The sequence below is a fragment of the Ranitomeya imitator genome, chromosome 4 (genome assembly GCF_032444005.1).
Source record: "Ranitomeya imitator isolate aRanImi1 chromosome 4, aRanImi1.pri, whole genome shotgun sequence".
Taxonomy (NCBI): Eukaryota; Metazoa; Chordata; class Amphibia; order Anura; family Dendrobatidae; genus Ranitomeya; species Ranitomeya imitator.
Genome location: NC_091285.1, coordinates 232741890 through 232769829, shown reverse-complemented (window position 1 = coordinate 232769829; position 27940 = coordinate 232741890). Strand labels below are relative to the sequence as shown.

Below are 27940 nucleotides of genomic sequence, written 5' to 3'. Positions count from 1 at the left end.
CATGAATCCAAGAGGAGAAAGAAGCAGATTTCTCCATTATAAATGTTGACACGTTCAGTGTCTTACATCAGTATTTGTAAGCCATAACCAGGAGTGGAACAATCAGAGGAAAAGTATAATAAAAACACATCAGCACTTCTGGATTTATCACCCACTCCTGGTTTATGAGCATGCAGCAGAGCTCATAAAGCTAACCCGGCCCACATCACAGCTTCCTGTGACCGTTGTCTATTGACAGTAAGCAGCTAATTAGTGGTGTGGTCAGACCAGAAGGCACGTGTGCAGCTAGTCCTGTAGTGTTAATATCCTGCTGATAAAACACTCATTGTATTGAAACAACATTACATGGCCTAATAAGTGACACATCGCTAAAATTTGTGTCTCGGCCCCAATCTCATGCTGTCCTCAGATTATATAGCAAAAACCTGATGACTGATTACCTTTATTAGAAAATCAATGAATACAATATTAGTAAAAATTAGGGTTGCAGAAACCTTTTTTGTCAAACTGTAAAGAAGCCTCACTTTAGTTAGAGACTGGGTCAGATCTTTACTATAAATGTATGGTCTACAAGTGTTTTACAGTTTATATGATGACTAATTGAAGGTAGTTATGGAGAAGGAACAGATTGTTAGGTTGTTGTTAGTGACTGCTGAGCATATGCCCTGGTTTCATAACGCAGCTAAATATATCCTCCCTACCTCCTAATGTTCCCGCCTGTGAAGTGTGATTTCCATAGAGCGCCTTTGTTTCCAGCCAAGCAGAAACGCTTCTTGGATAGTTTGGGTTCAACATTACTAACCACAAAATCACAAAGAATTATGAAAGTTTTCAGGTACGTTCCCGCGTGTGGAAAGTCTTCCGCATTTATCAGTGGCAGCATATTCTAAGAAACCTAATGCACACACTGTGAAAATTATCCACAGCGTAAACTGACAAAAGATGTGGATTTCAGATCCGTAGCTCGTGAATGTCAGTGCGAATTCCATCCTCGGCAATCAAAAGAGTGAAATGTTCACCAAATTACCCTATATTATTTACACGTACTGTTGGTATTTACTTACTACAGAGCATTTGCTTAGTTTGTTTTTATCCTAGGTTTAGTCTGTTAATGGCCACAGTGTGAACGTGCACCTACACACTGCACTTATTCCAACAGGTGTTCCGGCTCATTTCCTTGGTTTTGTATTCATTTTTTCTTAAGCAGTTAAAATTATGAGTGGTTTTACTTTTACACTTGCATGTAATGTCATAGCTTGTTGTGCTTATTTTGCAAACTGGCTACAACAATACTCATGTACACAATATAGATCAGGGGTGTCAAACTGCATTCCTCGAGGGCTGCAAACAGGTCATGTTTTCAGGATTTCCTTGTACTGCACAGGTGATAATTTAATCGCCAACTCATTATTTGTGTAGGTGATTAAATTATCACCTGTGCAGTACAAGGAAATCCTGAAAACATGACCTGTTTGCAGCTCTCGAGGAATGCAGTTTGACACCCCTGATATAGATGAAAAGATAAAATATTATGCTTCAGTTTCTGGTTTTATTAAGTGAAACAAACCTAGGAGATACAAGCTCTGCAACAATAAGTTCCCACAACGCGTTTATGGAGAGTTTTTGACATTGCGTATATTTTCACAGCATCTTACAGATCCAGCAAAGTAGATGGGAATTATAGAAATCTCGTTTTTATATACAGTGTAAACTTATCTGTGCTGCGTTTTTTAAATCTGCAACATGTATATTTCTCCTATGTGCATGCTGAGTTTTGGCTACGGATATTCCCCACAGAATTGCATTAGATATGGAAAAATCTGCAACGCATACGCATTTTTAGCGTGTTTCCGCTGTAACAATAACGTTTTGTTAAAGTCAAATACCATAACGTATCAAAATCAAAGTAGGTTAATTTAAAACATAGTAGAGAGAAAACTGGGAAGCAAAGAAAATGCAATATCTGGTGGTGAGCAATGGTAAGTGTGACAAAACACTTGCAACAGTATTAGATCTTGGAAGTAATCCGCTGCTGCAGATCCACCAATAAAACCAGAAATGCCAAGGGAATGAAACTGGGAAGCAAAGAAAGCACAATAGGGTCTTATCTGGTGGTGAGCAATGCTAAATGATAAAAAAGTTGCTCGCCTGGTACAGTTGTGTATTACACAACAGTATTAGAGATAGGAAGTAATCAGCTGCTGCGATCCACCGGTAAAACCAGAAATGCCAAGGGAAAGAAAGTGGTTTCTCTGCACTGATGGTGAAAATCCACAGGGATGATACAGGAGATTCAATAATTGACATGCACTGTGGTTTTATACCGATGAAGAAGTCGGTGGACTTTGAAACGAGTAAATAATAAAAAATGCATAGCAATTATTGCATCTCCTGGATCATTCAAAAATGCAAAGAAAATATTGCAAGTAACCTACAGTAATTAAGCTAATAGAAATGCTGCAGAAAACCTGCAACATCAAAAATTCATGAAATGGCCATCGTGGGAACTTTAACTTTAAAGTTATTTTGCCCTATGTTTTATTAACATTTATTTTTCTTTATAAATTACCAAAGGTTTAGGACACAAAAGAAACAATCTTGGATTGATCACACTTGTAAGATATGGACAGACAGAAAGACAAACAGATAGGTACCATATTTTTCGGACTATAAGACGCACTTTTTCACAAAAAAAATTGGGAGCAAAATGTGGGGTGCGTCTTATAGCCCGAACGCAGGCTTACCGGGGGGTTGCGGCAGTGGAGTAGCAGTGTCCATTAATCAAGGAACCGGCCATGGCAGAGGTGTGGCGATGCTGATGCTCGGTGTCGGTGGTGGGTGGTGCGGAGAACATCGTTGGTTTCCCTGCGGCCATTTTCCTGAAGCCGTCGGCCGCCGGGGGTGGTGAGTGCGTGGATTGAGATCTCGGCTGACCTCTCGCGTTCCATTTTCCTGAGGCTGTGGGCTTGAGATCTAGGTGGTCCTTGGCTTCAGGAAAATGGCCACCGGAGGCCGTGCATGGGCAAATTGAGATCTCGGCAGCCATTTTCCTGAAGCCGAGGGCTGCCAAGATCTCAATCTGCGCACGCGAGGCCTCAGAAAGATGGCTGCCGAGAAACCGGTGATGCACTCTGCTCTGCTCGCTGTGGACACCGGCCCACGGCATCGCCACATTTCTGCCACCGGCATCCTGAGGAAGGGACCCTGCTCCATGCTCTGTCTCACCGCCGACACCGGACCCACAGCATTGCACCACTGGGATACCTCAGGATTGCAGCATTGCCCCACTTCTGCTGCCACCGGCTTCCTGAGGAAGGGACTATGCCTCCTGTGACCCCTGTTATGAAAGGCAATTCAGTACTACAATGGACATAGCGGTCAGAGCACATACAGTGATCTGACAATAACCCAAAATCATAGAACGAGCTCTGAGACGTGGGAACTCTGCAGACCGCAATCCCTAATCCTCTCCAAACAACACTAGAGGCAGCCGTGGATTGCGCCTAACTCTGCCTATGCAACTCGGCACAGCCTGAGAAACTAACTAGCCTGAAGATAGAAAATAAGCCTACCTTGCCTCAGAGAAATACCCCAAAGGAAAAGGCAGCCCCCCACATATAATGACTGTGAGTTAAGATGAAAAGACAAACGTAGAGATGAAATAGATTCAGCAAAGTGAGTCCCGACTTTCTTAACAGATCGAGGATAGAAAAGGTAACTTTGCGGTCTACACAAAACCCTAAAGAAAACCACGTAAAGGGGGCAAAAAGACCCTCCGTACCGAACTAACGGCACGGAGGTACACCCTTTGCGTCCCAGAGCTTCCAGCAACAAATTAGACAAGCTGGACAGAAAAAATAGCAAACAAATAGCAAAGAAGAACTTAGCTATGCAGAGCAGCAGGCCACAGGAATGATCCAGGGAAAAGCAAGTCCAACACTGGAACATTGACAGGAAGCCAGGATCAAAGCATAAGGTGGAGTTAAGTAGAGAAGCACCTAACGACCTCACCAGATCACCTGAGGGAGGAAACTCAGAAGCCGCAGTACCACTTCCCTCCACCAACAGAAGCTCACAGAGAGAATCAGCTGAAGTACCACTTGTGACCACAGGAGGGAGCTCTGCCACAGAATTCACAACAGACCCCGTTCTACCACCGACGGTCCTCAGGTAAGATACCTTAAACTCGGACAATAAGATGGACCCCTATCTTATAATAAAAATTTCTGCTACTTTCCACCCCAAAATTTGGGGTGCATCTTATAGTCCGGTGCGTCTTATAGTCTGAAAAATCAGGTAATATATAAAGACATCAAACAGCACTCCAAACATTATCCAAAAAATGCATGTGAGATAAGTAAAAAAAGTACCCCCCACTTTTTAGACACTATTTGAAGTGCTGCTTGCTTTTTTATTTTATAAAGTGGATAGCATTGTTTCCAGGTTTTGCAGGTATAGCATTGTTTCCTGGTTCGGCAGGTATAGCATTGTTTCCTGGTTCGGCAGGTATAGCATTGTTTCCTGGTACTTTGCCAAAGAGAGTTGTTATACTGCCTTCCTAACTTCATCTTCACTGGGTAGAACATTGAAGTCCTTATTGATTTCTACCTCAGGCAGCCGAGCAACGGGCTTGTCGTTGATATTAACAGTGCGATTATGGACATTGTTGAAGTGCTCAGTTACCAAATCTGTTTCTTTTCTGTTAGCAGCTTAGTTCTGTCTGCATAGAGGAGAGATGAGGAGTTAGCTGACTGGGGTCCATATACAGCCATTAGGGCATCATAGAAGCACTTGAGGTTGTGGCTTTCTGCATAGCTCTGGATTTCAACAGCCTTCTTGCTAAACCAGTTGTCCTGCATCTCGCGTAGCTTTATATGTACCTTTCTTTTTGTATTGATAAAGGTATCCTTCTTGACTAGCGACGTGGGGTCATTTTGATGTGCTTATACTGCTGATGTTTATCTTTAAGGGGTGCCTCCTATTCGGTCTCCCATGACAGCACTACAAGAGAGGGGAAATCTACATACATAAAAGGGTGGCACCTCTCTCCCGCATCAGTTGGTTTCCCGTCCTTGTCGGACGAACCTCAATCAGACATACCTGCAAGAAGAGGAGTCATTCCTAGGCCCGACCAGTCAGTTCAGACAGCGGGGGTCCCCTGCCTTGGCCGGCGTGGGGTGCCTGGAAGTGCCACAGTGGGTCCAGTGAAACTGCACGATAGTGAGCGGAGCAGGATTAGCAGCTCGGTCATGGTAGCAGGTGCAGGTGAGTAATTTCCAGCTCAAAGCCCTCTGGTTTTTGTGTCGCTATTGCCCCATGGGTCTTTACGAAGGTGGTCGCAGAAGTCATGGCACATCTCCATGAACCAAATGTCATGATTGTCCCTATTTAGATGATTTTCTAACAGTAGGCAACTCAGTTCTTCATTGCACTAGACAGATGGAGAGTATAATGTCCATTCTAGGAGGCTTGGTGTGGCTACTGAACCTTAAAAAGTCACGTTTGCAGCCCCTGAAGGTGCAGGAATTCCTGGGTCTCATGTTGGATTCCGAGACTCAGGAGTGTTGGCTACCAGTGGCTAAATTAGAGAGCATCCAACTTCAGGTGTTGAAGGCAGTAAACAATCCTTAGGGGTGCGATGTCTTTTCTAGGGTCACTCACTTCCTGTATTCCAGCTGCCTGGTGGGCCCAATTCCATATTAGTGCCTTACAGTGGGAGATTTTACATAACAACCATTTGCTTAGGGAGTGCCTGGAAAAAAAGGTTTCTCTGTCCACATTTACGATACAAATCCCTTCTTTGGTGGCTAAATTTGTCAAACTTGTCAAGGGTGGGTCCCTGGGTAAACCATATTTCCCGAATTGTCACTATGGATGCCTGCCCCAGGGGTTGGGGGGTCCAACTTGGTTAGGTGATGGTCCAGGGAACTTGGACAGGGATGGAGATTGGTGGTTCATCTAATGTGAGTTATTGGCGGGGAGCTGGCAGTAGGACGGCTCCTTATGTCCCTACAGGGTCAGCATGTCAGAGTCCTCTCCGACAACAAGGTGATGGTAGCCTACATCAACCACTAAGGGGGGACCCGATCCAGGCCTTTAATGGAGGTGGTGGATTGTATATTCCAAATAGCCGAAGCTCATCGGCTGTCATTAACTGATCTGCACATAAGAGGAAAAGAGCACATCAAGGCAGAGTTTCTAAGCAGCAATCGGCTCGGGCAGCGAGAATGGGTATTAAATCGTTCCATTTTTGACAGGATTGTGCAGATGTGGGGTCATCCAGATATAGACCGCTTCACCACCAGGGGAAACAGAAGAGTGCATCAGTTCTGTTCTTTACACCCCAGAGATGGTCCAATCTTCCATCCACGAGTGACCAGCCTACATCTGACAGCATGGAATTTGATAGGGCACTGTTGATTGTGAGAAAAACCTTTCCCTATCTAGTGGCCACTATACTTCAGAGTAGGAAGGTAGCCACGACAAAGATATATGCCAGAACCTGGAAGAAGTTTCTATCTATCTCAAATGCAGAAATTAGGGGGGAGGTCCCGATAGGGCGAGCTCTGGAATTCCTACAAAAAGGTCTGGACTATCTACCAGCACTCTCAAAGTCCAGGTATCGGCTCTGGGAGCCCTGTATAGTTGTAATCTAACTGGGAATTATTGAGTGGCTAGGTTGATTAGGGCATCGGCTAGGTCTAGGTCCATCCATAAAGAGGGAATAGTGACTTGAGATCTCAACCTAGTTCTAACGGCGTTGACAGAATCTCCCTTTGAGACCATCGATTCAGCCTCAATAAACGTTATTTCCCTTAAGGTGGCCTATCTGGTTGCATTAACATCTGCCTAAAGGGTTAGTAAAATGCAGGCCCTTTCCAGACTTCCACCATATACCCAGTTCCTGGAGGAGAGGGTTATCTTGAAGCTGGATCCGTCTTACCTACCAAAAGTAGCCTCCAAATTTCACAGACTGAAGGAGATAGTTCTTCCTTCCTTCTGCGCCAACCTTGGGAATCAGAAAGAAGAGAAGACTTTGGTCTTGATAAAATACAGTGGACAAACACCAGCAGATGACATGGCTCCTGAAACCATCATTGATTGTGGATACTTCACACTAGACCTTGGAAATCAATGTCTCAGAGTCTGGAGGAAGAGTGGAGAGGCACACAATCCAAGCTAATTAAGGTCTAGTGTGAAGTTTCCAAAATCAGTGATGGTTTGGGGAGCTATGTCATCAGCTGGTGTAGATAGACTGTGTTTTATCAAGATGAAAGTCAGCGCGGCCGTCTACCAGGAAAATTTAGAGCACTTCATGCTTCCCTCTGCCGACAAGCTTTTTGGAGTTGGAAATTTCATTCTCTAGCAGGACTTGGCACCTGTCCACACCTGTCCTGTCCCTGACCTTAACCGCATAGAGAATCTATGGTGTATTGTCAAGAGGAAGATGAGAGACACCAGACCCAACAATGCAGACAAGCTGAGGGCTGCTATCAAAGCAACCTGGGCATCCATAACACCTCAGGAGTGTCACAGGCTGATTGCCTCCATGCCATGCTGTATTGATGCAGTAATTGATCCCAAAGGAGCACCGACCAAGTATTGAGTGCATTTAAAATCATTTTTCAAGCTTGTGTTATAAAGTATTCTAATTTACTGAGATAATGACTTGAAATACATCACTCTGTTTGTAATGACTCTATATAATATATGAGTTTCACTTTTTGTATTAAAGAACTGAAATAAATTACTGTATATACTTGAGTATAAGCCAAATATTTCAGCCCATTTTTTAGGCTGAAATTGCCCCTCGGTTTATACTCGAGTCATTCCCAGGGGTCGGCAGGGGAGGGGGAGCGGCAGCAATCTAGTCATACTCACCTGCTCTTGGCGCGGTCCATGCACGTCCCTGGTTCTCCGGGCGCCGGCAGCTTCTTCCTGTGTTGAGCGGTCACATGGTACCGCTCATTACATTAATGAATATGGACCCGACTCCACTCCCATAGAGGTGGAGCCGCATATTCATTACTGTAATGAGCGGTACCATGTGACTGTTAAACACAGGAAGAAGCTGCCGGTGCCCGGAGAACCAGAGATGTACAGGGACCGCACCAGGAGGAGGTGAGTATAACAGGGGCATTGCGCGATATTCACCTGTCCGCGTTCCACCACCGGGCTCCATCTTCCACGTCCTCTGCAGTGACGCTCAGGTCAGAGGGCGCGATGATGCAATTAGTGTGTGCCGCCCTCTGCCTGAGCTTTAGTGCAGAAGATGCAGCGGCGCCCGGCGGTGGAACGGGGACAGATGACTATAGCAAGTGCCGGGGGCCTGAGTGTCGAGAGGTGAGTATGTGATGTTTTTTTTTAATCTCAGCAACAGCATATGGGGCAAATGTCTATGGAGCATCTTATGAGGCCATAATCAGCATTTGTGCAGCATTATATGGGGCAAATATCTCTATGGAGCATCTTATGAGACCATAATCAGCAATTGTGCAGCATTATTTTATTGGGCAAATGTCTGTATGGAGCATCTTATGGGGCCATAATCAGCATTTGTGCAGCATTATATGAGGCAAATGTCTGTATGGAGCATCTTATGGGGCCATAATCAGCATTTGTGCAACATTGTATGGAGCAAATGTCTGTATGGAGCATCTTATGGGGCCATAATCAGCATTTGTGCAGCATTATATGGGGCAAATGTCTGCATGGAGCATCTTATGGGGTCATAATCAACATTTGTGCAGCATTATATGGGGCATATTTTAATATGGAGCATCTTATGGGGCCCATCATGAACTGTATGGAGCATTATATGGGACTCCTGATTCAATGTGGATATTCAAAAACACTTAACCTACTGATGTCTCAATTAATTTTACTTTTATTGGTATCTATTTTCATTTTTGACATTTACTGGTAGCTGCTGCATTTCCTACCCTAGGCTTATACTCGAGTCATTACGTTTTACCAGTTTTTTTGTCGCATAATAAGGGGTCTCGGCTTATACTCGGGTTGGCTTATACTCAAGTATATACGGTAACTTTTTTATGATATTCTAAATTTGTGATGCACCTGTAGGTTTTAAGATAATAGACTTCACCTCACCCTTGAATTAAATGACCATTAACTCTGTCTTTAAATACAAAGCGGAAATTTTTTTTCATTATAAATACTTTTTAGTTGGATGGATTTTTGCATTTTTTGTTATGAAACTTAACAATCTGTTTTCTTAAATACTATGGTCCCAATTCATCAAGACCGGCCCTATGCACACCACTCTCGGTGAAGGGTATACTGGAATAACATGTTCCTTATACACTATGTAGTGTCCTCTTAATGAATTTGGTGTATCTTTTAACTTGAGTATATTTGTGCTGTAATTTACGCTACATTTGTGTTGTAAATTATGATGAATTTGTCAGCTGAGCCCTGCAGTGCCCCAATCCAGCTAAACTTGGCCAAGTATTAAAAAACTATCTGGGAATGACATAAACACACCGAGTAGAAGTTGGGCAAAAATATTTAGACATTTCAGTTTTAAATAAACTTTTTTGCAAAAACTGTTTAATGAATTAAAGCCTACAAAGAAAAATGTGTTGCAACCGTATGGTGGAAGACCTAAAATGACAAATGTGTACTTACAAGATAAGAACCATGAGATAATAACCATGAACATATATACTTTAAATATGGTTGAACAGTATAGTACACGATCTATAAGGTAAGTAATCGTACCTTTTCATCTAGAGCTTTATGATGCTCAAATAGAGATTTCAGAGCTTTAAGAACTTCTACTTCACTGGAAACACCAGAGGGGGACTGTGCTTGTCGTTTAACCACGGTCATCCTCAACGACCTCTCGTGTCTTGAGACAAGGCACTCCAGATGCTCCAGTAAAAGCTGTTGTAGAAAAAAAAGAAAAATTCTAAGCTACAGCACCGCTACCTCAATACAAAGAACTTCACCCCAAAGGATGCAAGATATTCATTACAACTGCAAGAACTGTATAATTTAAAGGAGTTGTCCAGGACTTTAAAATTGGCCTATACTTAGGATAGGTCATCAATGTCAGATTGGTTGGGGTGTGAAACCCTGCACCCCCACCAATAATCTGCTCCCAGTTTCGGCAGCTGCACAGCTCCGTCATCGGAATAGTGGCCGTGGCCGGGTATTGCAAATCCACCCCCTATTGATTTGAATAGGTGGTGGTTGTGCAGTAGCTGGCCGTGGCCACTTTACAGCCAATGAAACTGTTTTGTGCAGTTCCGTAACAGAGTGATTCCAACCGACACTGGGGACAGCTGATTGGCGGTGGTGCCAGGTGTCGCACCCCCAACGATTAGACAATGACCTATCCTACAGATCAATGTTAAAGTCCCAGACAAACCCTTTAATTATATAATTGTGTTACAATAAGTAGAACCTTTGTAGCTCAGAAACAAAAAAAAAACAGAGCTTGAATACTGTAAAGGTATATTACAAAAAAAAACAGTACAAAATTTTGCAAAGAAAAAAAATCTGATGTAATAATGTGGACTTTTACTTTTATAGGATTTTCAGGCTTACAAATTATTATTGTCCTTAGGTGTAAATACTATCATTACATTATTGCTGTGTCACTCCCTGTCCATGGTCTCCCTAATGTATCCAGTGCTGATAGTTACACTCCCAAAAGCTAAGTCCACCTCTCAGACCTTATTGTAAATGGATGGAGGTGGCATTCCTTCTATTGTATAGACCAGCCATTAGGAACTGGCACACTTAGAAGCGGCTTATCTGGCCCTAAACACTTTAAAGTGGACGTTCCGAGAAGGAATGAAAAGAACACAAGGGGGAGCCAAAACAGTCTGTAATTTTATATTTTAATAGTTCCAATAAAAAAATGGGCACATTATAAAATTGAAGCATTAGTTCTATCCCTTCCAAATATCATGCATTAGAAATAATGGACAAAAATGGCAAGCAGACAGTAATGGGCAGTGTACTTACTCGTGTGTTGTTCCTTTCCGCTTTAAGTTCTGAAATCTCTTCCTCCTTTTCTAGAAGCTGCTCCCTGCAAGCATTCAGTTCTTTTGTCAGTGCAGCAAACTCCTATAGAAAAAGAGGTAGAAATGATTCAGTTATTGCGTTAAAGAGATACGTGAGCTACATTCAGCACAAACTGGAATAATTGAGAGTCATTTTTAAGGACGATATCTTCACTGAAGAGGAGACCTAGCACACCATATGGGGAATGTGAAAATGTTTAACTTGACCAAGAAAAGAATGTCATTATCCCAGAAAAGGTATACATTTCTAAGTCAAAAGCATATCTGTTTGTCAGGGTTTATACACACAGATTTAGGAGGCAATATACGGTAAATAATGGGACTACATTGGTCATACATTCATATTTGGTTAGTATAGAACCAATTTAGATTTTTCCACCAAAAAATGTTCTACTCCTTATTCCTTAAAATTCAGTTATCATTCAGATGTTTTTTGGGTGCTTTTTACAAGCTAAAATTGTATGCATAATATTTATAATCAGACCAAAACTGTAACACAGATAAAAAAGACTCTAACAAATAGCTGTTGGCTGACCAATAGTTCGACTATCTCTCGCAACTCCTGCCAAGCGCTCCTGTGCTCTTTATCAGAGCGCGACTGATGGATTCTCCGCAAGAACAAATGGATGGTCAGTCCAAAATCGGACATTCTGCACTTTTATCTCCCCTGACATCAACTGTCACGCAAGTCGGGAGGCCCCATACACATTAGACTGCTGGCCAAGCCCACTGATCTCAGCAGGTTTGGACAATGTTAGTGTAATTTATATGGGGGCCTTAAAGTACATCTTCAAGATATAGATTTTTATCATATTAAAAGACCTATTGATGACTGGTACCAATACTAATAAAAGTTTATTATCATAATAAATTATGGATAATATTATGGACCACACGTTTAAGAAACAGCGCTATTTATTGTAGACAACATGGCTCTGCAATAGCCATCAGCTCAAGAATGACATCCAAGTACTGTCTGATTTTTTCACGGACCCCTAGACTTGCATTGGCGATTTAGATCCAACACTCGGATCCACTGTCAGACAATGTTGGACATGTCTCAGTGATTTTGCAGGGATCAATCAGTCCAACAAATAAATTGGATATGTGATTAGCCCCATAGACTATCATAAGTGTGAATTATATCCATGAAAAACAAAGTCAGGACTCGTACATAAAAAAACAGACGTCTGAATGATGCCTTATTCTAATCATTATGTATTATTTTCAATATTCCAAACTGGTACATTACACAAATAAAAATTCAAGAGACTATTGATTTAGCCAAGTTACTGCACTTTACAATATGGAAGGTGGGATGGTTGAACTGTCCAGATGAAGACACCGCATTAACTACATGGATAAACAGTATATGTGTATCATATTTCACAGTACAAATTCTCCTCTTATGTAATTATTACACTCAAGAACAGTGCAGTATCACCTTCCCCACCAAACATCAAGGAAGGCTAAATTTTCTTCCTCCTTTCAGATTTTGTCTGGCCCATTTTTAAACTTTTGTGTGAAATCATGCCCAATTTGCCTTTTTTTCAGTTTTTTTTGTGTTGTCCCAATACACGCAAAGGAAATAAAGATATAAACAGTATAACATAAACATGAGTCCACCCCTCACATTTTTGTATTTTATTGTATCTTTTCATGGTGTAACATTGAAGATATGATATGACACTTTGATACAATGTAAAGTAGTAAGTGTACAGCTTGTATAACAGTGTAAATTTGTTGTGTCCTCTATATACCTCAACACACAAGCATTAAGGTATAAACCACTGGCAACAAAAGTGAGTACACCTCTAAGTGAAAATGGCCATACTGTAGCCAAAGTGTGAATATTTTGTGTGGCCAGGATTATTTTCAAGCACTGCCTTAACTCTCTTTGGCATGGAGTACAGTAGAGTTTCACAGGTGGCCATTGGAGTCCTCTTCCACTCCTCCATGGCGACATCACCTTCCATTTGAGGATGGCCAGTCCAGCACCTTTATCCTCAGTCTCTTTAGCAAGGCAGTGGTCATCTTGGAGGTGTGTTTGGGGTCGTTATGTTGAAATACTGCCCTGCAGCCCAATTTACAAAGGGAGGGGACCATGCTTTGCTTCAGTATTTTACAGTACATGTTCCCACAATGAACGCATGTTTCGCCCACGTGCTATCTCAAGGGGAGTGTCCCCTTGAGAAAGCACGTGGGCGAAACGCGTGTCGGGGCGTTCTCTGCAGTGGCACTTTAACTCAGAATGGGAAAGCATTGATTTACTTTTAATATTTTCTAAGATGTCCCTAATGTTAAGTTCTCATCATCTGGGTAACAATACATCATACATCAAATGGTAACATTAAAGGATGTCTTTGTGAGCCTCATATGGGATAAGTATTGATAAATATAAACTTACAATGCTAGGTGATAGGTGCTGATAAGTTACCACTGCTATATATGGAACTTTGATTGAGTCTTTTTGAGATCCTCACTTGGTATGATATGTATTTTAGATGAATTTTCAATAAACTTTATTGATTTTATTTTGTCTGTGTCATAGTGGTCTGTGAGTACTCTGTACTCATTTTTGGTAGTATAGTATATTTTCCCACTATCTTTTTGATTTCTTTTTGAATATTATTGATGGAGAAGTAGGCACAGCAATGCTTCTGGCTGAGATTAGTTATTTATGCTTTTTGAATCTGTATCTTGATTTTTTTTTCTCTTGACAGTAAAGGAGCTGCTTGCAAAAAGCAGGTTTTGCTGCGTATTTCAGGATCCCAAAGTTCAGTTTTGTTTCCACCATAAAACCATGAACATGAACACAGCTCACCAATGCAAGACATACAGTACAGACAAAAAGTCAGTGCGGTGTTATGGTCAGGTGGCCTTGGAGCAGCATGAAATGACCTTCGCTGGAGCAGTGGTAACTTTACTGTCCGCAAACCCTGATCCTATCACTACAACTAGAAGTAGCCGTGGGGTGTGCCTAACCAGACCTAGACACCTCGACACAGCCTAAGGACTAAATATCCCTAAAGATGGAAATAGGAAAACTCTCTTGCCTCAGAGTAGACCCCCAAAGGATAGGTAGCCCCCAACAAATAATGATTATGATTAGGAGAGGAAAAGACACACGCAGACAGAAAACAGGGATAAGCAAAGGAGGCCACTTCTACCTAGATAGGAAAGGAAAGTACAGGATACTATGCGGTCAGCATAAAACACTACAAAATATCCACAGCAGAAAAATACAAAAACTCCACCACCTAACTAAAGATGTGGAGAGTATATCTGCGACTCCAGCAAGTCCAACTAGACTGAGAAAAACATCTGGCACAGTCTAGCAGGAACAAAATAGAAACAAGATAAGCCCAGAAAACAAACACACAGCAGTGTGTCTAAAAAATGAAGCAAAACACTTATCTTTGCTGAATTGGCAGCAAGCAGGGGAGGCCAGGCAGAGGACCAACACTTCCAAAGGAACATTGACTACTGGCAAGGACTAATGAGTCCTGCACAGCTAAATACCCCAGTCAGAATTGCAATTAGCCGAAACACCTGTCCAAGACTGCTGCTCAGGAACAACTGCATTACCATCAACAACCACCGGAGGGAGCCCAAGAGCAGAATTCACAACAGTACCCCCCCCCTTGAGGAGGGGTCACCGAACCCTCACCAGAGCCCCCAGGCCGGTCAGGATGAGCAACATGTAAGGCACGAACCAAATCAGCGGCATGGACATCAGAGGCCGAAACCCAAGAATTATCCTCCTGGCCATAACCCTTCCATTTGACAAGGTACTGAAGCTTCTGCCTCGAAAAACGAGAATCCAAAATCTTCTCAACCACATATTCCAACTCCCCATCGACCAACACAAGGGCCGGAGGATCAACAGAGGGAACAACGGGCTCCACATATTTCCGCAACAAAGATCTATGGAAGACATTATGGATAGCAAAAGAGGCCGGAAGCACCAGACGGAAAGACACCGGATTAATAATCTCAGAAATCCTATAAGGACCAATAAACCAAGGCTTAAACTTAGGAGAAGAAACCTTCATAGGAACATGACGGGAAGATAACCAAACCAGATCCCCAACCCGAAGCCGGGAACCAACACAGCGACGTCGGTTAGCAAAACGTTGAGCCTCCTCCTGAGACAACACCAAATTGTCCACCACCTGAGCCCAAATCTGCTGCAACTTGTCAACCACAGAATCCACACCAGGAAAGTCAGAAGACTCAACCTGCCCAGAAGAAAAACGAGGATGAAAACCAAAATTACAAAAAAAGGCGAAACCAAAGTAGCCGAACTAGCCCGATTATTAAGGGCAAACTCGGCCAATGGCAAAAAAGCCACCCAATCATCCTGATCAGCAGACACAAAGCATCTCAAATAAGTCTCCAAAGTCTGATTAGTACGCTTGGTCTGGCCATTTGTCTGAGGATGAAATGCAGAAGAAAAAAACAAATCAATGCCCAGCCTAGCACAAAAGGCCCGCCAAAACCTAGAAACAAACTGGGAACCTCTGTCGGACACAATATTCTCAGGAATACCATGCAAACGGACCACATGTTGAAAAACAATGGAACCAAGTTAGAAGAAGAAGGCAATTTAGGCAAAGGCACCAAATGAACCATCTTAGAGAATCTGTCACAAACAACCCAGATAACCGACATCCTCTGGGAAACAGGAAGATCGGAAATAAAATCCATAGAAATATGCGTCCAGGGCCTCTCAGGGACCGGCAATGGCAAAAGCAACCCACTAGCACAGGAGCAACAAGGCTTGGCCCGCGCACAAGTCCCACAGGACTGCACAAAAGACCGCACATCACGCGATAAAGAAGGCAACCAAAATGACCTACCAACCAAGACTCTAGTACCAAAAATACTAGGATGACCAGCCAACACAGAACAGTGAACCTCAGAAATCACTCTACTAGTCCATCTGTCAGGAACAAACAGCTTCCCCACAGGACAACAATCAGGTTTGTCAGCCTGAAATTTCTGAAGAATCCGTCGTAAATCAGAAGAAATGGCAGAAAGGACCACCACTTCTTTCAGAATACCGACTGGTTCTAAGACCTCAGGAGAATCAGGCAAAAAACTCCTAGAGAGGGCATCAGCCTTAATATTCTTAGAACCCGGAAGGTACAAGACCACAAAATCAAAACGAGAAAAAAACAAGGACCATCAAGCCTGTCTAGGATTCAACTGTTTGGCAGACTCGAGGTAAATCAGATTCTTATGATCGGTCAAGACCACAATACGGTGCTTAGCTCCCTCAAGCCAATGTCGCCACTCCTCAAACGCCCACTTCATAGCCAACAATTCCCGATTGCCGACATCATAATTGCGTTCAGCAGGCAAAAACTTACGGGAAAAGAAGGCACACGGTTTCATTAAGGAACCAACAGGATCCCTCTGAGACAAAACAGCCCCTGCCCCAATCTCAGAAGCGTCAACCTCAACCTGAAACGAAATAGAAACATCCGGTTGACGCAACACAGGAGCAGAAGTAAAACGATGCTTAAGTTCCTGAAAGGCAGAGACAGCCTCAGGGGACCAATTCGCCACATCAGCGCCCTTCTTCGTCAAATCAATCAAGGGTTTAACCACGCTGGAAAAATTAGCAATGAAGCGGCGATAAAAATTAGCAAAACCCAAAAATTTCTGAAGGCTCTTCACGGATGTGGGCTGAATCCAATCATGAATATCCTGAACCTTAACCGGATCCATCTCTATAGACGAGGGAGAAAAAATAAAGCCCAAAAAGGAAACCTTCTGCACCCCAAAAAGACACTTAGACCCTTTCACAAACAAGGCATTGTCACGAAGGATCTGAAATACCATCCTGACCTGCTGCACATGAGACTCCCAATCATCGGAAAAAATCAAAATATCGTCCAAATATACAATCAGGAATTTATCAAGATAATCCCGGAAGATATCATGCATGAAGGACTGAAAAACAGATGGAGCATTAGAGAGTCCGAATGGCATCACAAGGTATTCAAAATGGCCCTCGGGCGTGTTAAACGCAGTTTTCCATTCATCACCCTGCTTAAAACGAACAAGATTATAAGCCCCCCGAAGGTCAATCTTAGTAAACCAACTAGCTCCCTTAATCCTAGCAAACAAATCGGAAAGCAAAGGTAAAGGATATTGAAACTTGACCGTGATCTTATTCAAGAGGCGATAATCAATACAGGGTCTTAAGGAACCATCTTTTTTAGCAACAAAAAAGAACCCCGCTCCCAACGGTGAAGAAGATGGCCGAATATGCCCTTTCTCCAAAGACTCCTTAATATAGCTCCGCATGGCGGTATGTTCAGGTACAGACAGGTTGAAAAGTCGGCCCTTAGGAAACTTACAGCCTGGAATCAAGTCAATAGCACAATCGCTGTCCCTGTGTGGTGGAAGGAAACTGGACTTGGGCTCATCGAATACATCCTGAAAATCAGACAAAAACTCCGGAATTTCAGAAGAGGGAGAAGGGGCGATAGACATCAGAGGAACATCATTATGAACCCCCTGACAACCCCAACTAGTCACAGTGGACTTCCAATCCAAAACAGGATTATGTACTTGCAACCATGGAAAACCCAGCACGATAGCATCATGCAAATTATGCAACACCAGAAATCGACAATCTTCCTGATGGGCTGGCGCCGTGCGCATGGTCACCTGTGTCCAAAACTGGGGCTTAATTTTAGCCAAGGGTGTAGCATCAATGCCCCTTAAGGGAATAGGGTTCTGCAAAGGCTGCAAGTGAAAACCACAATGCCTGGCAAACTCAAAGTCCATTAAGTTCAAGGCGGCGCCTGAATCCACAAACGCCATGACAGAAAATGATGACAATGAACAGATCAAGGACACAGATAACATAAATTTAGGTTGTACAGTACTGATGGTAAATGAACTGGCGATCCTCTTGGTCTGCTTAGGGCAGATAGAAATGACATGGGAAGCGTCGCCACAATAATAACACAACCTATTCTGACTTCTGAAACCTTGTCGTTCCGTTCTAGACAGAATCCTATCACACTGCATTGGCTCAGGAATTTGCTCTGAGGATAACGCCATAGCGCGCACAGTTCTGCGCTCCCGCAAGCGCCGATCAATCTGAATGGCCAGAGACATAGAATCACTCAGATTGGAGGGTGTGGGAAACCCCACCATAACATCTTTAACGGATTCAGAAAGACCCTTTCTGAAAATTGCCGCCAAAGCATCATTATTCCATTTAGTCAATACAGACCATTTTCTGAATTTCTGACAATACAATTCTGCCGCCTCTTGACCCTGAGACAGGGCCAACAAGGTCTTCTCAGCTTGATCCACCGAATTAGGTTCATCATACAGTATTCCTAACGCCTGAAAGAAGGAGTCTACATTAAGCAAAGCAGGATCCCCAGATTCCAGGGAAAATGCCCAATCCTGTGGATCACTACGCAGCAGGGAAATGATGATTTTAACTTGTTGAATGGAATCACCGGAGGATCGAGGTTTCAATGCAAAAAACAGTTTACAGTTGTTTTTAAAACTCAAAAATTTGGACCTGTCACCAAAAAACAAATCAGGAGTAGGTATCTTAGGTTCTAAAGCAGGAGTCTGAACAATGTAATCAGAAATACCCTGAACTCTAGCAGCAAGCTGTTCTATACGAGAAACTAATTCCTGAACATTCATGCTAGCACAAGTCTCTTCAGCCACCCAGAGATAAAGAGGGAGGAGAAGACAAAACAGACTGGAGAAAAAAAAATTGCTCAAGATCTTTCCTCCCTTCTTCTGAGATGCAATTAACTCATTGTTGGCCAGTAGTACTGTTATGGTCAGGTGGCTTGGAGCAGCATGAAATGACCTTCGCTCCAGCAGTGGTAACTTTACTGACCGCAAACCCTCATCCTATCACGGCAACTAGAAGTAGCCGTGGGGTGTGCCTAACCAGACCTAGACACCTCGACACAGCCTAAGGACTAAATATACCTAAAGATGGAAATAGGAAAACTCTCTTGCCTCAGAGTAGACCCCCAAAGGATAGGTAGCCCCCCACAAATAATGACTATGAGTAGGAGAGGAAAAGACACACGCAGACAGAAAACAGGGATAAGCAAAGGAGGCCACTTCTACCTAGATAGGATAGGAAAGTACAGGATACTATGCGGTCAGCATAAAACACTACAAAATATCCACAGCAGAAAAATACAAAAACTCCACCACCTAACTAAAGATGTGGAGAGTATATCTGCGACTCCAGCAAGTCCAACTAAACTGAGAAAAACATCAGGCACAGTCTAGCAGGAACAAAATAGAAACAAGATAAGCACAGAAAACAAACACACAGCAGTGTGTCTAAAAAATGAAGCAAAACACTTATCTTTGCTGAATTGGCAGCAAGCAGGAGAGGCCAGGCAGAGGACCAACACTTCCAAAGGAACATTGACTACTGGCAAGGACTAATGAGTCCTGCACAGCTAAATACCCCAGTCAGAATTGCAATTAGCCAAAACACCTGTCCAAGACTGCTGCTCAGGAACAACTGCATTACCATCAACAACCACCGGAGGGAGCCCAAGAGCAGAATTCACAACAGTGCGGGAAGCTGAAGGTGAGGGACGTGACCAGACACCGGAATGTAAGTATGTAGTGTTTGTTTTTTTTACATTTACAATGGTAACCAGGGTAAACATTGGGTTACTAAGCACGGCCCTGCGCTTAGTAACCCGATGTTTACCCTGGTTACCAGTGAAGACATCACTGAATCGGCGTCACACACGCCGATCCAGCGATGTCAGCGGGAAGTCCAGCGACGAAATAAAGTCCTGGACTTTCCCCAGCGACCAACGATCTCCCAGCAGGGGCCTGATCGTTGGTCACTGTCATACATAACGATTTCGTTAACGATATCGTTGCTACATTACAAAAAGCAACGATATCGTTAACGATATCGTTATGTGTGACGGTACCTTAACTGCCATTCTCTACTGCCATTAACAAGGAGACAGAAATGCTGAAAGAAGTGACATGCAGCAGTTGTAATAAACACAGTTTTCAAAATCAGTCAGGAAAATAAAACCAACTTTCATGCATGCAATTTCGTAAATCTCATAGGCTTTGCTGGTGCTGTAAAACACAGCTTAAAATTTGCTTTAAAAAATGCAGCAAAAACGCAATGTGTGAACATAGCCTTTTACAAGCTGTACACCGACTATTTTAAATTGTATCAAAGTGTCAGACATTCAGTGGTGTCCCATGAAAAGATATAATAAAATATTTACAAAAATGTGAGGGGTGTACTCACTTTTGTGATACACTGCATAAGAAAACATGTCTAACTTCAATAATTTTCTGGGAGAAATATCTTCTTTTCTGGAACAATTCCAATGGGGCCAACACTTTCGGCCATGAATGTATATCGCATATGACCTGATATTTGTGCTCTGTACCATAAAAATATCTCATGAGTCCCATACAGTATATTTCCAGAACACTACTGGTAAATTAGACTCATTAACCTCTGTTGCTTATATACAATGTTGCTTTATGAATAAACTAATAAAATGTAAAATACTTGTATTTTCAGCTGCACAATAAAAATAATTAAAATGTATAAAAAAATAAAACAAAAAGGTTGCCTGCCTAAATCTATACAGCAAAATATATATATATCCTGGAAAGTTCAATGATGAAATTACATATTAGATTTACATATTAGATGCCAATATGAATTTACAAAACAAATACCATTAAGGTTTCCAAATCAATCCACATGACGACTTGTATTGTTTCACAGAACATACTTTTGACATAAGTGGAAGCATTTTGCCTTCCCCTTTGTACTACTGAGTTATGCAATGGCACTGGATGCTAATTGCCTATGCTCTCATGTTTGCCTTCCAGATGTACATGAACCAGGGGAATTCTGTCATCCACAATCATTGTTTGTAACAGAAATGTTGTATGTTTGGTCATAGTTTACAAGCCCAGAAGTAAAAAAACCCTTTCCATAGTTAATGTAATTTGACAAGCGCAACTGCACTCTTAAAGTTAGTACACAAGTTACTCATCTGGGAAACTGGTGGAGAAGGCAATAAAATCTACCTAAAAATTAAATAGTCTTTTTATTTCAAGCAGCAGCAAGGGAGGGATTGGGATTAACTCCTTCCCACCAAACCTGTTTTTATCATCCTGACATGGTGAAATTTTTCAAATCCGACACATATCACTTTATGTGGTAATAACTTTAGGAATGCGTCCATATATTTCAGTGATTCTGAGTTAGGGACTTTTCATGACACATTGTATTTTATGTCTGTAGTAAATTTTGGTTGATATGACAATTTGAAGAAATTTTTGCAAAAAAAATAGCAATTTTTGAACTTTGAATTTTTATACCCTTAACCCCCTTATGCTGATACCCCATATGTGGGGGTAAACCACTGTTGGGGCGCATGGCAGAGCTCGGAAGGGAAGGATCGCCGTTTGACTTTTCAATGCAAAATTGACAGGAATTAAGATGGGACGCCATGTTGCGTTTGGAGAGCCACTAATGTGCCTAAACATTGAAACCCCCCAAAAGTGACACCATTTTGGAAAGTAGACCCCAGATTAATTACCCATAAATGTCCAAAATGGCCCGTCTGGATTCCAGGATCCAGATGGGCCATTTTGGACACTTATGGGTAATTGTTCCCTTTACCTTTCTACTAACATTTTACATGTTGCAGGGTGTTTGTGTATGATGCGTTATATGGTCAGTGCTATTGTGCTAGCGTAACACTTACTCTAGCTGCCATGCATCAGACCTAATTGCACACATGCAGAGTTTATAAGTACTCGCTGCCGCAACATTCAATTTATTATTGCCCCGTCCTGTGAACCTGTAGCACTGGTTGCACTTACGGATATAGTCACAATTTATTGTTTGTAACATGGTTTTCTATTATATATGATGTGTTTTTAGGTGAAAATTGAATTTTCAATAAACATGTTTCTATGTTACTTTTTTGGCCAGTTTTTGACTCTTGCTTCTCCGATATTAGACAGAAGTTTATAATGCAGAACCGTAAAAATAAAAAATCATATTTTTTCACAAAAATGATCTTTTTGCCCCCAATTTTTTATTTTCCCAAGGGTAAGAGAAAAAATTGGCCGCAAAAGTTGTTGTGCAATTTGTCCTAAGTACGCGGATACCCAATATGTTGGGGTAAACCACTGTTTGGGCGCATGGCAGAGCTCGGAAAGGAAAGGAGCGCTATTTGACTTTTCAATGCAAAATTGACTGGAATTGAGATGGGACATCATGTTGCGTTTGGAGAGCCACTGATGTGCCTGAACATTGAAACCCCCAAAAGTGACACCATTTTGGAAAGTAGACCCCCTAAGGAACTTATCTAGATGTGTTGTGAAAGCTTTGAACCCCCAAGTGTTTGACTACAGTATATAACGCAGAGCCGTGAAAAAAAAAATTATTTTTTTCCCACAAAAAATATTTTTTAGCCCCCAGTTTTGTATTTTCCCAAGGGTAACAGGAGAAATTGGACCCCAAAATTTATTGTCCAATTTGTCCTGAGTACGCTGATACCCCCATATGTGGGGGGAACCACCGTTTGGGCGCATGGCAGAGCTCGGTAGGGAATGAGCATCATTTGGATGTAACTAAACAGTAGAAACCCCCACAAGTGACCACATATTAAAAACTAAACCCCCCAAGGAACTTATCTAGATGTGTTGTGAGAACTTTGAATCCCCAAGTGTTTCAGTACAGTTTATAACGCAGAGCCCTGAAAATAAAAAATCATTTTTTTCACACAAAAATGGTTTTTAGCCCAAATTTTTATTTTCCCAAGGGTAGCAAGAGAAATTGGACCACAAAACTTGATGTCCAATTTGTCCTGAATACGCTGATACCCCATATGTTGGGGTAAACCCCTGTTTGGGTGCACGGGAGAGCTCGGAAAGGAAGGAGCACTGTTTTACTTTTTCAACGCAGAATTGGCTGGAATTGAGATCGGATGCCATGTCGCGTTTGAAGCCCATGATGTGCCTAAACAGTGGAAACCCCCAATTATAACTGAAACCCTAACCCTAGCCCCAACCCTAACCCTAGCCCCATCCCTAAGCCTAGCCCCAACCCTAACTCTAAAGCTAGCCCTAGCGCTAACCCTAACCCTAGCCCTAACCCTAGCCCTAACCCTAGCCCTAGCCTTAACCCTACCCCTAAGCCTACCCCTAACCCTAGCCTAACCCTAGCCCTAACCTTAGCCCTAATCCTAACCCTAGCCCTAATCCTAACCCTAGCCCTAAGCCTAGCCCTAACCCTAATGGGAAAATGGAAATAATTTTTTTAAACTTTATTATTTTTCCCTAACTAAGGGGGTGATGAGGGGGTTTGATTTACTTTTATAGCCTTTTTTAGCAGATTTTTATGATTGACAGCCGTCACAGACTAAAAGACGCTTTTTATTACAAAAAATAGTTTTTGCGTCTCCACATTTTGAGAGCTATAATTTTTCCATATTTTGGTCCACAGAGTCATGTGGGGTCTTGTTTTTGCGGGACAAGTTGACGTTTTTATTGGAACTATTTTCGGGCACGTGACATTTTTTGGTCGCTTTTTATTCCGATTTTTGTTAGGCAGAATGACCAAAAACCAGCTATTCATGAATTCTTTTGTGGGGGGCGTTTATACCAATCCACATTTGGTAAAATTGATAACGCAGTTTTATTGTTCGGGTCAGTACGATTACAGCGATACCTCATTCATATAATTTTTTTAAGTTTTGGCGCTTTTATACTATAAAAACTATTTTATAGAAAAAATTATTATTTTTGTATCGCTTTATTCTGAGGACTATAACTTTTTTATTTTTTCGCTGATGATGCTGTATAGCAGCTCGTTTCTTGCGAGACAAGATGACGTTTTCAGCGGTACCATGCTTATTTATATCTGTCTTTTTGATCGCGTGTTACTCCACTTTTTGTTCAGCGGTATGATAATAAAGCGTTGCTTTTTGCTTCGGTTTTTTTTTACCACATTCACTGAAGGGGTTAACTAGCAGGACAGTTTTATAGGTTGGGTCGTTACTGACGCGACGATACTAAATATGTGTACTTTTATTGTTTTTTTATTATTTAGATAAAGAAATGTATTCATGGGAACAATATACTGTATATATTTTTTCTTTATTTAGGAATTTTTTTTTTTTTACACATGTGAATATATATTTTTTAATTTACAACATTGCCTCAGGGGGGTATCATGTTATAGGATCAGATCGCTGATCTGACACTTTGCACAGCACTGTGTCAGATCAGCGATCTGACATGCAGGGCTGCAGGCTTGCCAGCGCTTGCTCTGAGCAGGTCCGTGACCGCTCCTGGCACATAGTGCCGGATGTCAGCTGCGATAGTCAGAAGGGTAAAAATGTATCAGTATTTTTTCATTTTTTTTGCAAATTGTCTCTTCAGAGAGAAAGAGGACTAGAACTCTAGTGCCACCTATTGGAAGTAGAAATCCTAACAATCAATGTCGACCCTTTAACGAGCCTTATCACATGACTTAGGATAAAAAACAAATCAAAATCTCAGTTTGCAGACACTGTGTTTCGGGGTACTGCCCCTCCTCAGTGCAAAAGTGGAGATCTGGTTTGGCTGAGCGAGAGGCGTCTGATCGGGATCCAAGAAGCATCGTTTCTCCTTGTGAAAAGTGACATGTTAAGCATGTCAAGTTTTTATCCTAAGTCATGTGACAAGGCTCGTTAAAGGGTCGACATTGACTGTTAGGATTGCTACTTCCAATAGGTGGCACTAGAGTTCTAGTCCTCTTCCTCTATAAAGAGACAATTTGCATATTTCCCAGAGGAGCATTGCGGCTTTAAGTCTCCTCATCTTGACATGCTTAACATGTCACTCTCCGCAAGGAGAAACAATACTTCATTTTTTTGTAAACCTATTTTTTAGAGATGACTTCACTTTTGAAGTGGCTTTGAGGGCCCCATGTGCCAGAAATCCTCTAAAAAAGACCCCACTGTAAAAACAGCTATCTTCCAGTTATTCAAAACCAGATTCAGTTAATTTTATAAGAGGTGCTTTACAGAAATTAACGTAAAGTGGAAGCAAAATATTATACATGACATTCTTTTACTAAATTTTCTTTTTCACAAGGACAACAGGAGAAACTTTATTGAGAAATTTCACTTCACCCTATATGTTGACGGAAACTACTATTTGGGCAGAAGGTAGGCTTTCAAGCACAGGAGAGCTATTTGACTTTTGGAGTACAGATTTACCTGGAATTGATTGTGGACGCAATGCCGTTGCTGAAGAGATCCTGTGGTACCACACCAGCATGCATGTGCAATCTGTTGTTCTATGTCTACTTTATTACACCAGTAGCCTATATGCTGTTGGAAACTACTGTTTTGGCACATGGCATGGCTCGGTAGGAGAGGAGCACTATTTGACTTTTATAGCTAAATTTTGGCTAGAATCGATTGCGTGCTCAATGTTGCATTTGTAGAGCCGATGACATGCCAAAACAGCAAAAATTCTACAAAATGTAGCGCTCTGTAGAAATAACACCCCTCAAGGAATTCATCTATGGGTGCAGTAAACATCTTGAATTCACTGGTGCTTCATACACTTTTATAACATTGGGCAATAAAAATTAAAAATATAATTTTTTTCAACAAAAATTTTACTTTTTCCACAAATGTCTTGATTACACCAACACCCTGAAGGTGAAACTACTTTTCAGGTACACTACAAAGATAAGTTGGGAGGAAGAGACATTCTGGGTTCATTGTTTTCTGGAATGGTTTTTGAATAACGTACCACATTGCGAGAGTTTCTAAAGTGCCAAAACAAGAGACTCCAACAAAAGTGACACCATTTTACAAAATACACCCCTCACTGAATATATATAGTGGTGTAGTGAGCATATTGATGACCCAGGAGCTTCACAGATTTTTAGAATGTAAAATAAAGAAAAAAAATACATTTTTACCACTACAATGTAGTTTTAGCCCCAGATTTTTCATTTTCACGTGGGGTAATTGGTGAAAATAGACCCCGTAATTGGTTACGTAACTTTTCCCAAATGCAGCAATACATCATATTTGGTCATACAGTAATGTTTGGTAACAGGGCAGGTGTTGGGATGGAAGGAGTGTTTTTGTTTTCTACTTTTGGGGCACAGATTTTCCTGGAACAGTTTGCAAACGCCATTTACAAAGGCGGCAGAACTTCAAAAATCCCCTTCAAGTGACTCCTTTTTGGAAATTACACCCTTCCTTTAATTCATCCACGGGTGTAGTGATTACTTTGACTCCATGGGTATTTCCAAGAAATAAGCATGCAGTTTGTAATGCAGATTGATATTTGCAAATATTCCACCTCAATACCGATATATAATGCCCAGCTTGTGCTTCTGGAGATACACCAGCCATAAAATTGTTAAGTGGGCTCTCCCTGCTACAAAAATGGCAAGCGTCAATGCTAACTGTGATTCAGGCACACAGGCTCAGCAGGAATGGCAGCATTTAGATTTGGAAGTGCAGCTTTTGCTGGCTTTTTTTTTTTTGAAAGGGGGTATTCATGTAGTTTTGTCCTACCATTAATATTGAAATCCTCTATATTTCCATTGACAGATGGTGGGCCTGAGCAGGGGCTTGTTTTTTGTTGGGTTGAGTTGCAGTTTTTATTGGCATCATTTTGTGATATATAATATGTTGGTGTTGCTGTAATTACGTTACTTGTAATCTAATGTTCCACCGCTGAGAAAGCAAACTTTGAATCTAAGTGAAAGTTAACCTAAATCTTGCCTTGCGCAGGCGTGTACTACAGAGGACACAGCATGAACGTCAACCCAATATTGCGGCCAGCATGCAGCCAGCGGGTAAGGAAAGGGTGAATCAAACACCCGAAAACCCCGCCCATATGACCGCAAACCTGTCCCGCCAAATTTAGGTGACAGGTTCCCTTTAAGATCACCCTTGTATAAATAAATGCAAGTAAAGCCAGTTTCACACCATTACTTTTGCAAAAAAGAAAAAAACTATAGATATTGATCAGTGTTCTTCATCTGAATGTTGTCCCTGTTATTTTTTACTATACAAGCTTCTCCTACCCAATTAACAATCATTGACTTGATCAGGTGATCTTGATCTGAAATTCAGATCAAAATCTGAAGTTTTCTACTGTTTTTGGTCTGAAGATGAAAAAGACATGTGAACTGCACCAAAGTTTATCATGGGTACATGTTCTGTCTGTGTAAACATGCAAAGAACACGTACAAGAAAAGAGTACTAGAAGATCTGTCCCAATCAGTAGTGTAGCTACAGGGGGGGCAGAGTGTGAGGGCGCGCTCCGAGGGGCCCACCTAGAGCTACACTACTGTAACTGTATCGGTGTGCAAAGCACACCTATACAGTTAGATTCTACCTGCTCTGCCACAGAATATATCTCCCTGCACTGCAGCCTGGCCGCTATGGGGCCCCTGAGGAGCAGGGGGGTCCGATGCCAGCAGTGGGCCCCCCTATCATAGCAAGTTCAACTGTATCTGCTGGATGCCGATACAGTTGACTGCACTGATGAGAGTGGGAGTGTTACACTTCCACTCTCATCATCCCCCTCTCAGCGTTTGACATCCCTGATGCAGACACTGACAGAGGTTGCGATGATGTCACTACTCGTCGCCTGCTGTCCAGAGATGTGAGGGCACTCGGAGCAGCAGAGGAACGAGGAGGAAAGGTGAGTGTTGTATTTATTTTTTATGGGGGTGCATTATATTATATAGAGTCTGCCTATGGGGGGTGCATTATATTAGAGTCTGACTATTGGGGGTGCATTATGCAATAGAGTCTGCCTATTGGGGATGCATTATA

The 27940-nt window shown here is 42.0% G+C and overlaps 1 protein-coding gene across 11 annotated transcripts in view; it reads right to left on the bottom strand.

Annotated features, from left to right (window-relative positions):
* The window catches only part of PPFIA2 (PTPRF interacting protein alpha 2), a 570637-nt gene that overhangs the window by 249381 nt on the left and 293316 nt on the right, over nt 1-27940 (bottom strand). For all 11 annotated transcript variants that reach the window (XM_069764416.1, XM_069764417.1, XM_069764412.1 and 8 more), the window contains 2 exons: nt 10996-11097; nt 9742-9906 (listed from right to left, as the gene is read on the bottom strand). In XM_069764416.1, coding sequence (XP_069620517.1) covers nt 9742-9906; nt 10996-11097 — 267 coding nt within the window. The remainder of the gene's footprint in view (nt 1-9741; nt 9907-10995; nt 11098-27940) is intronic.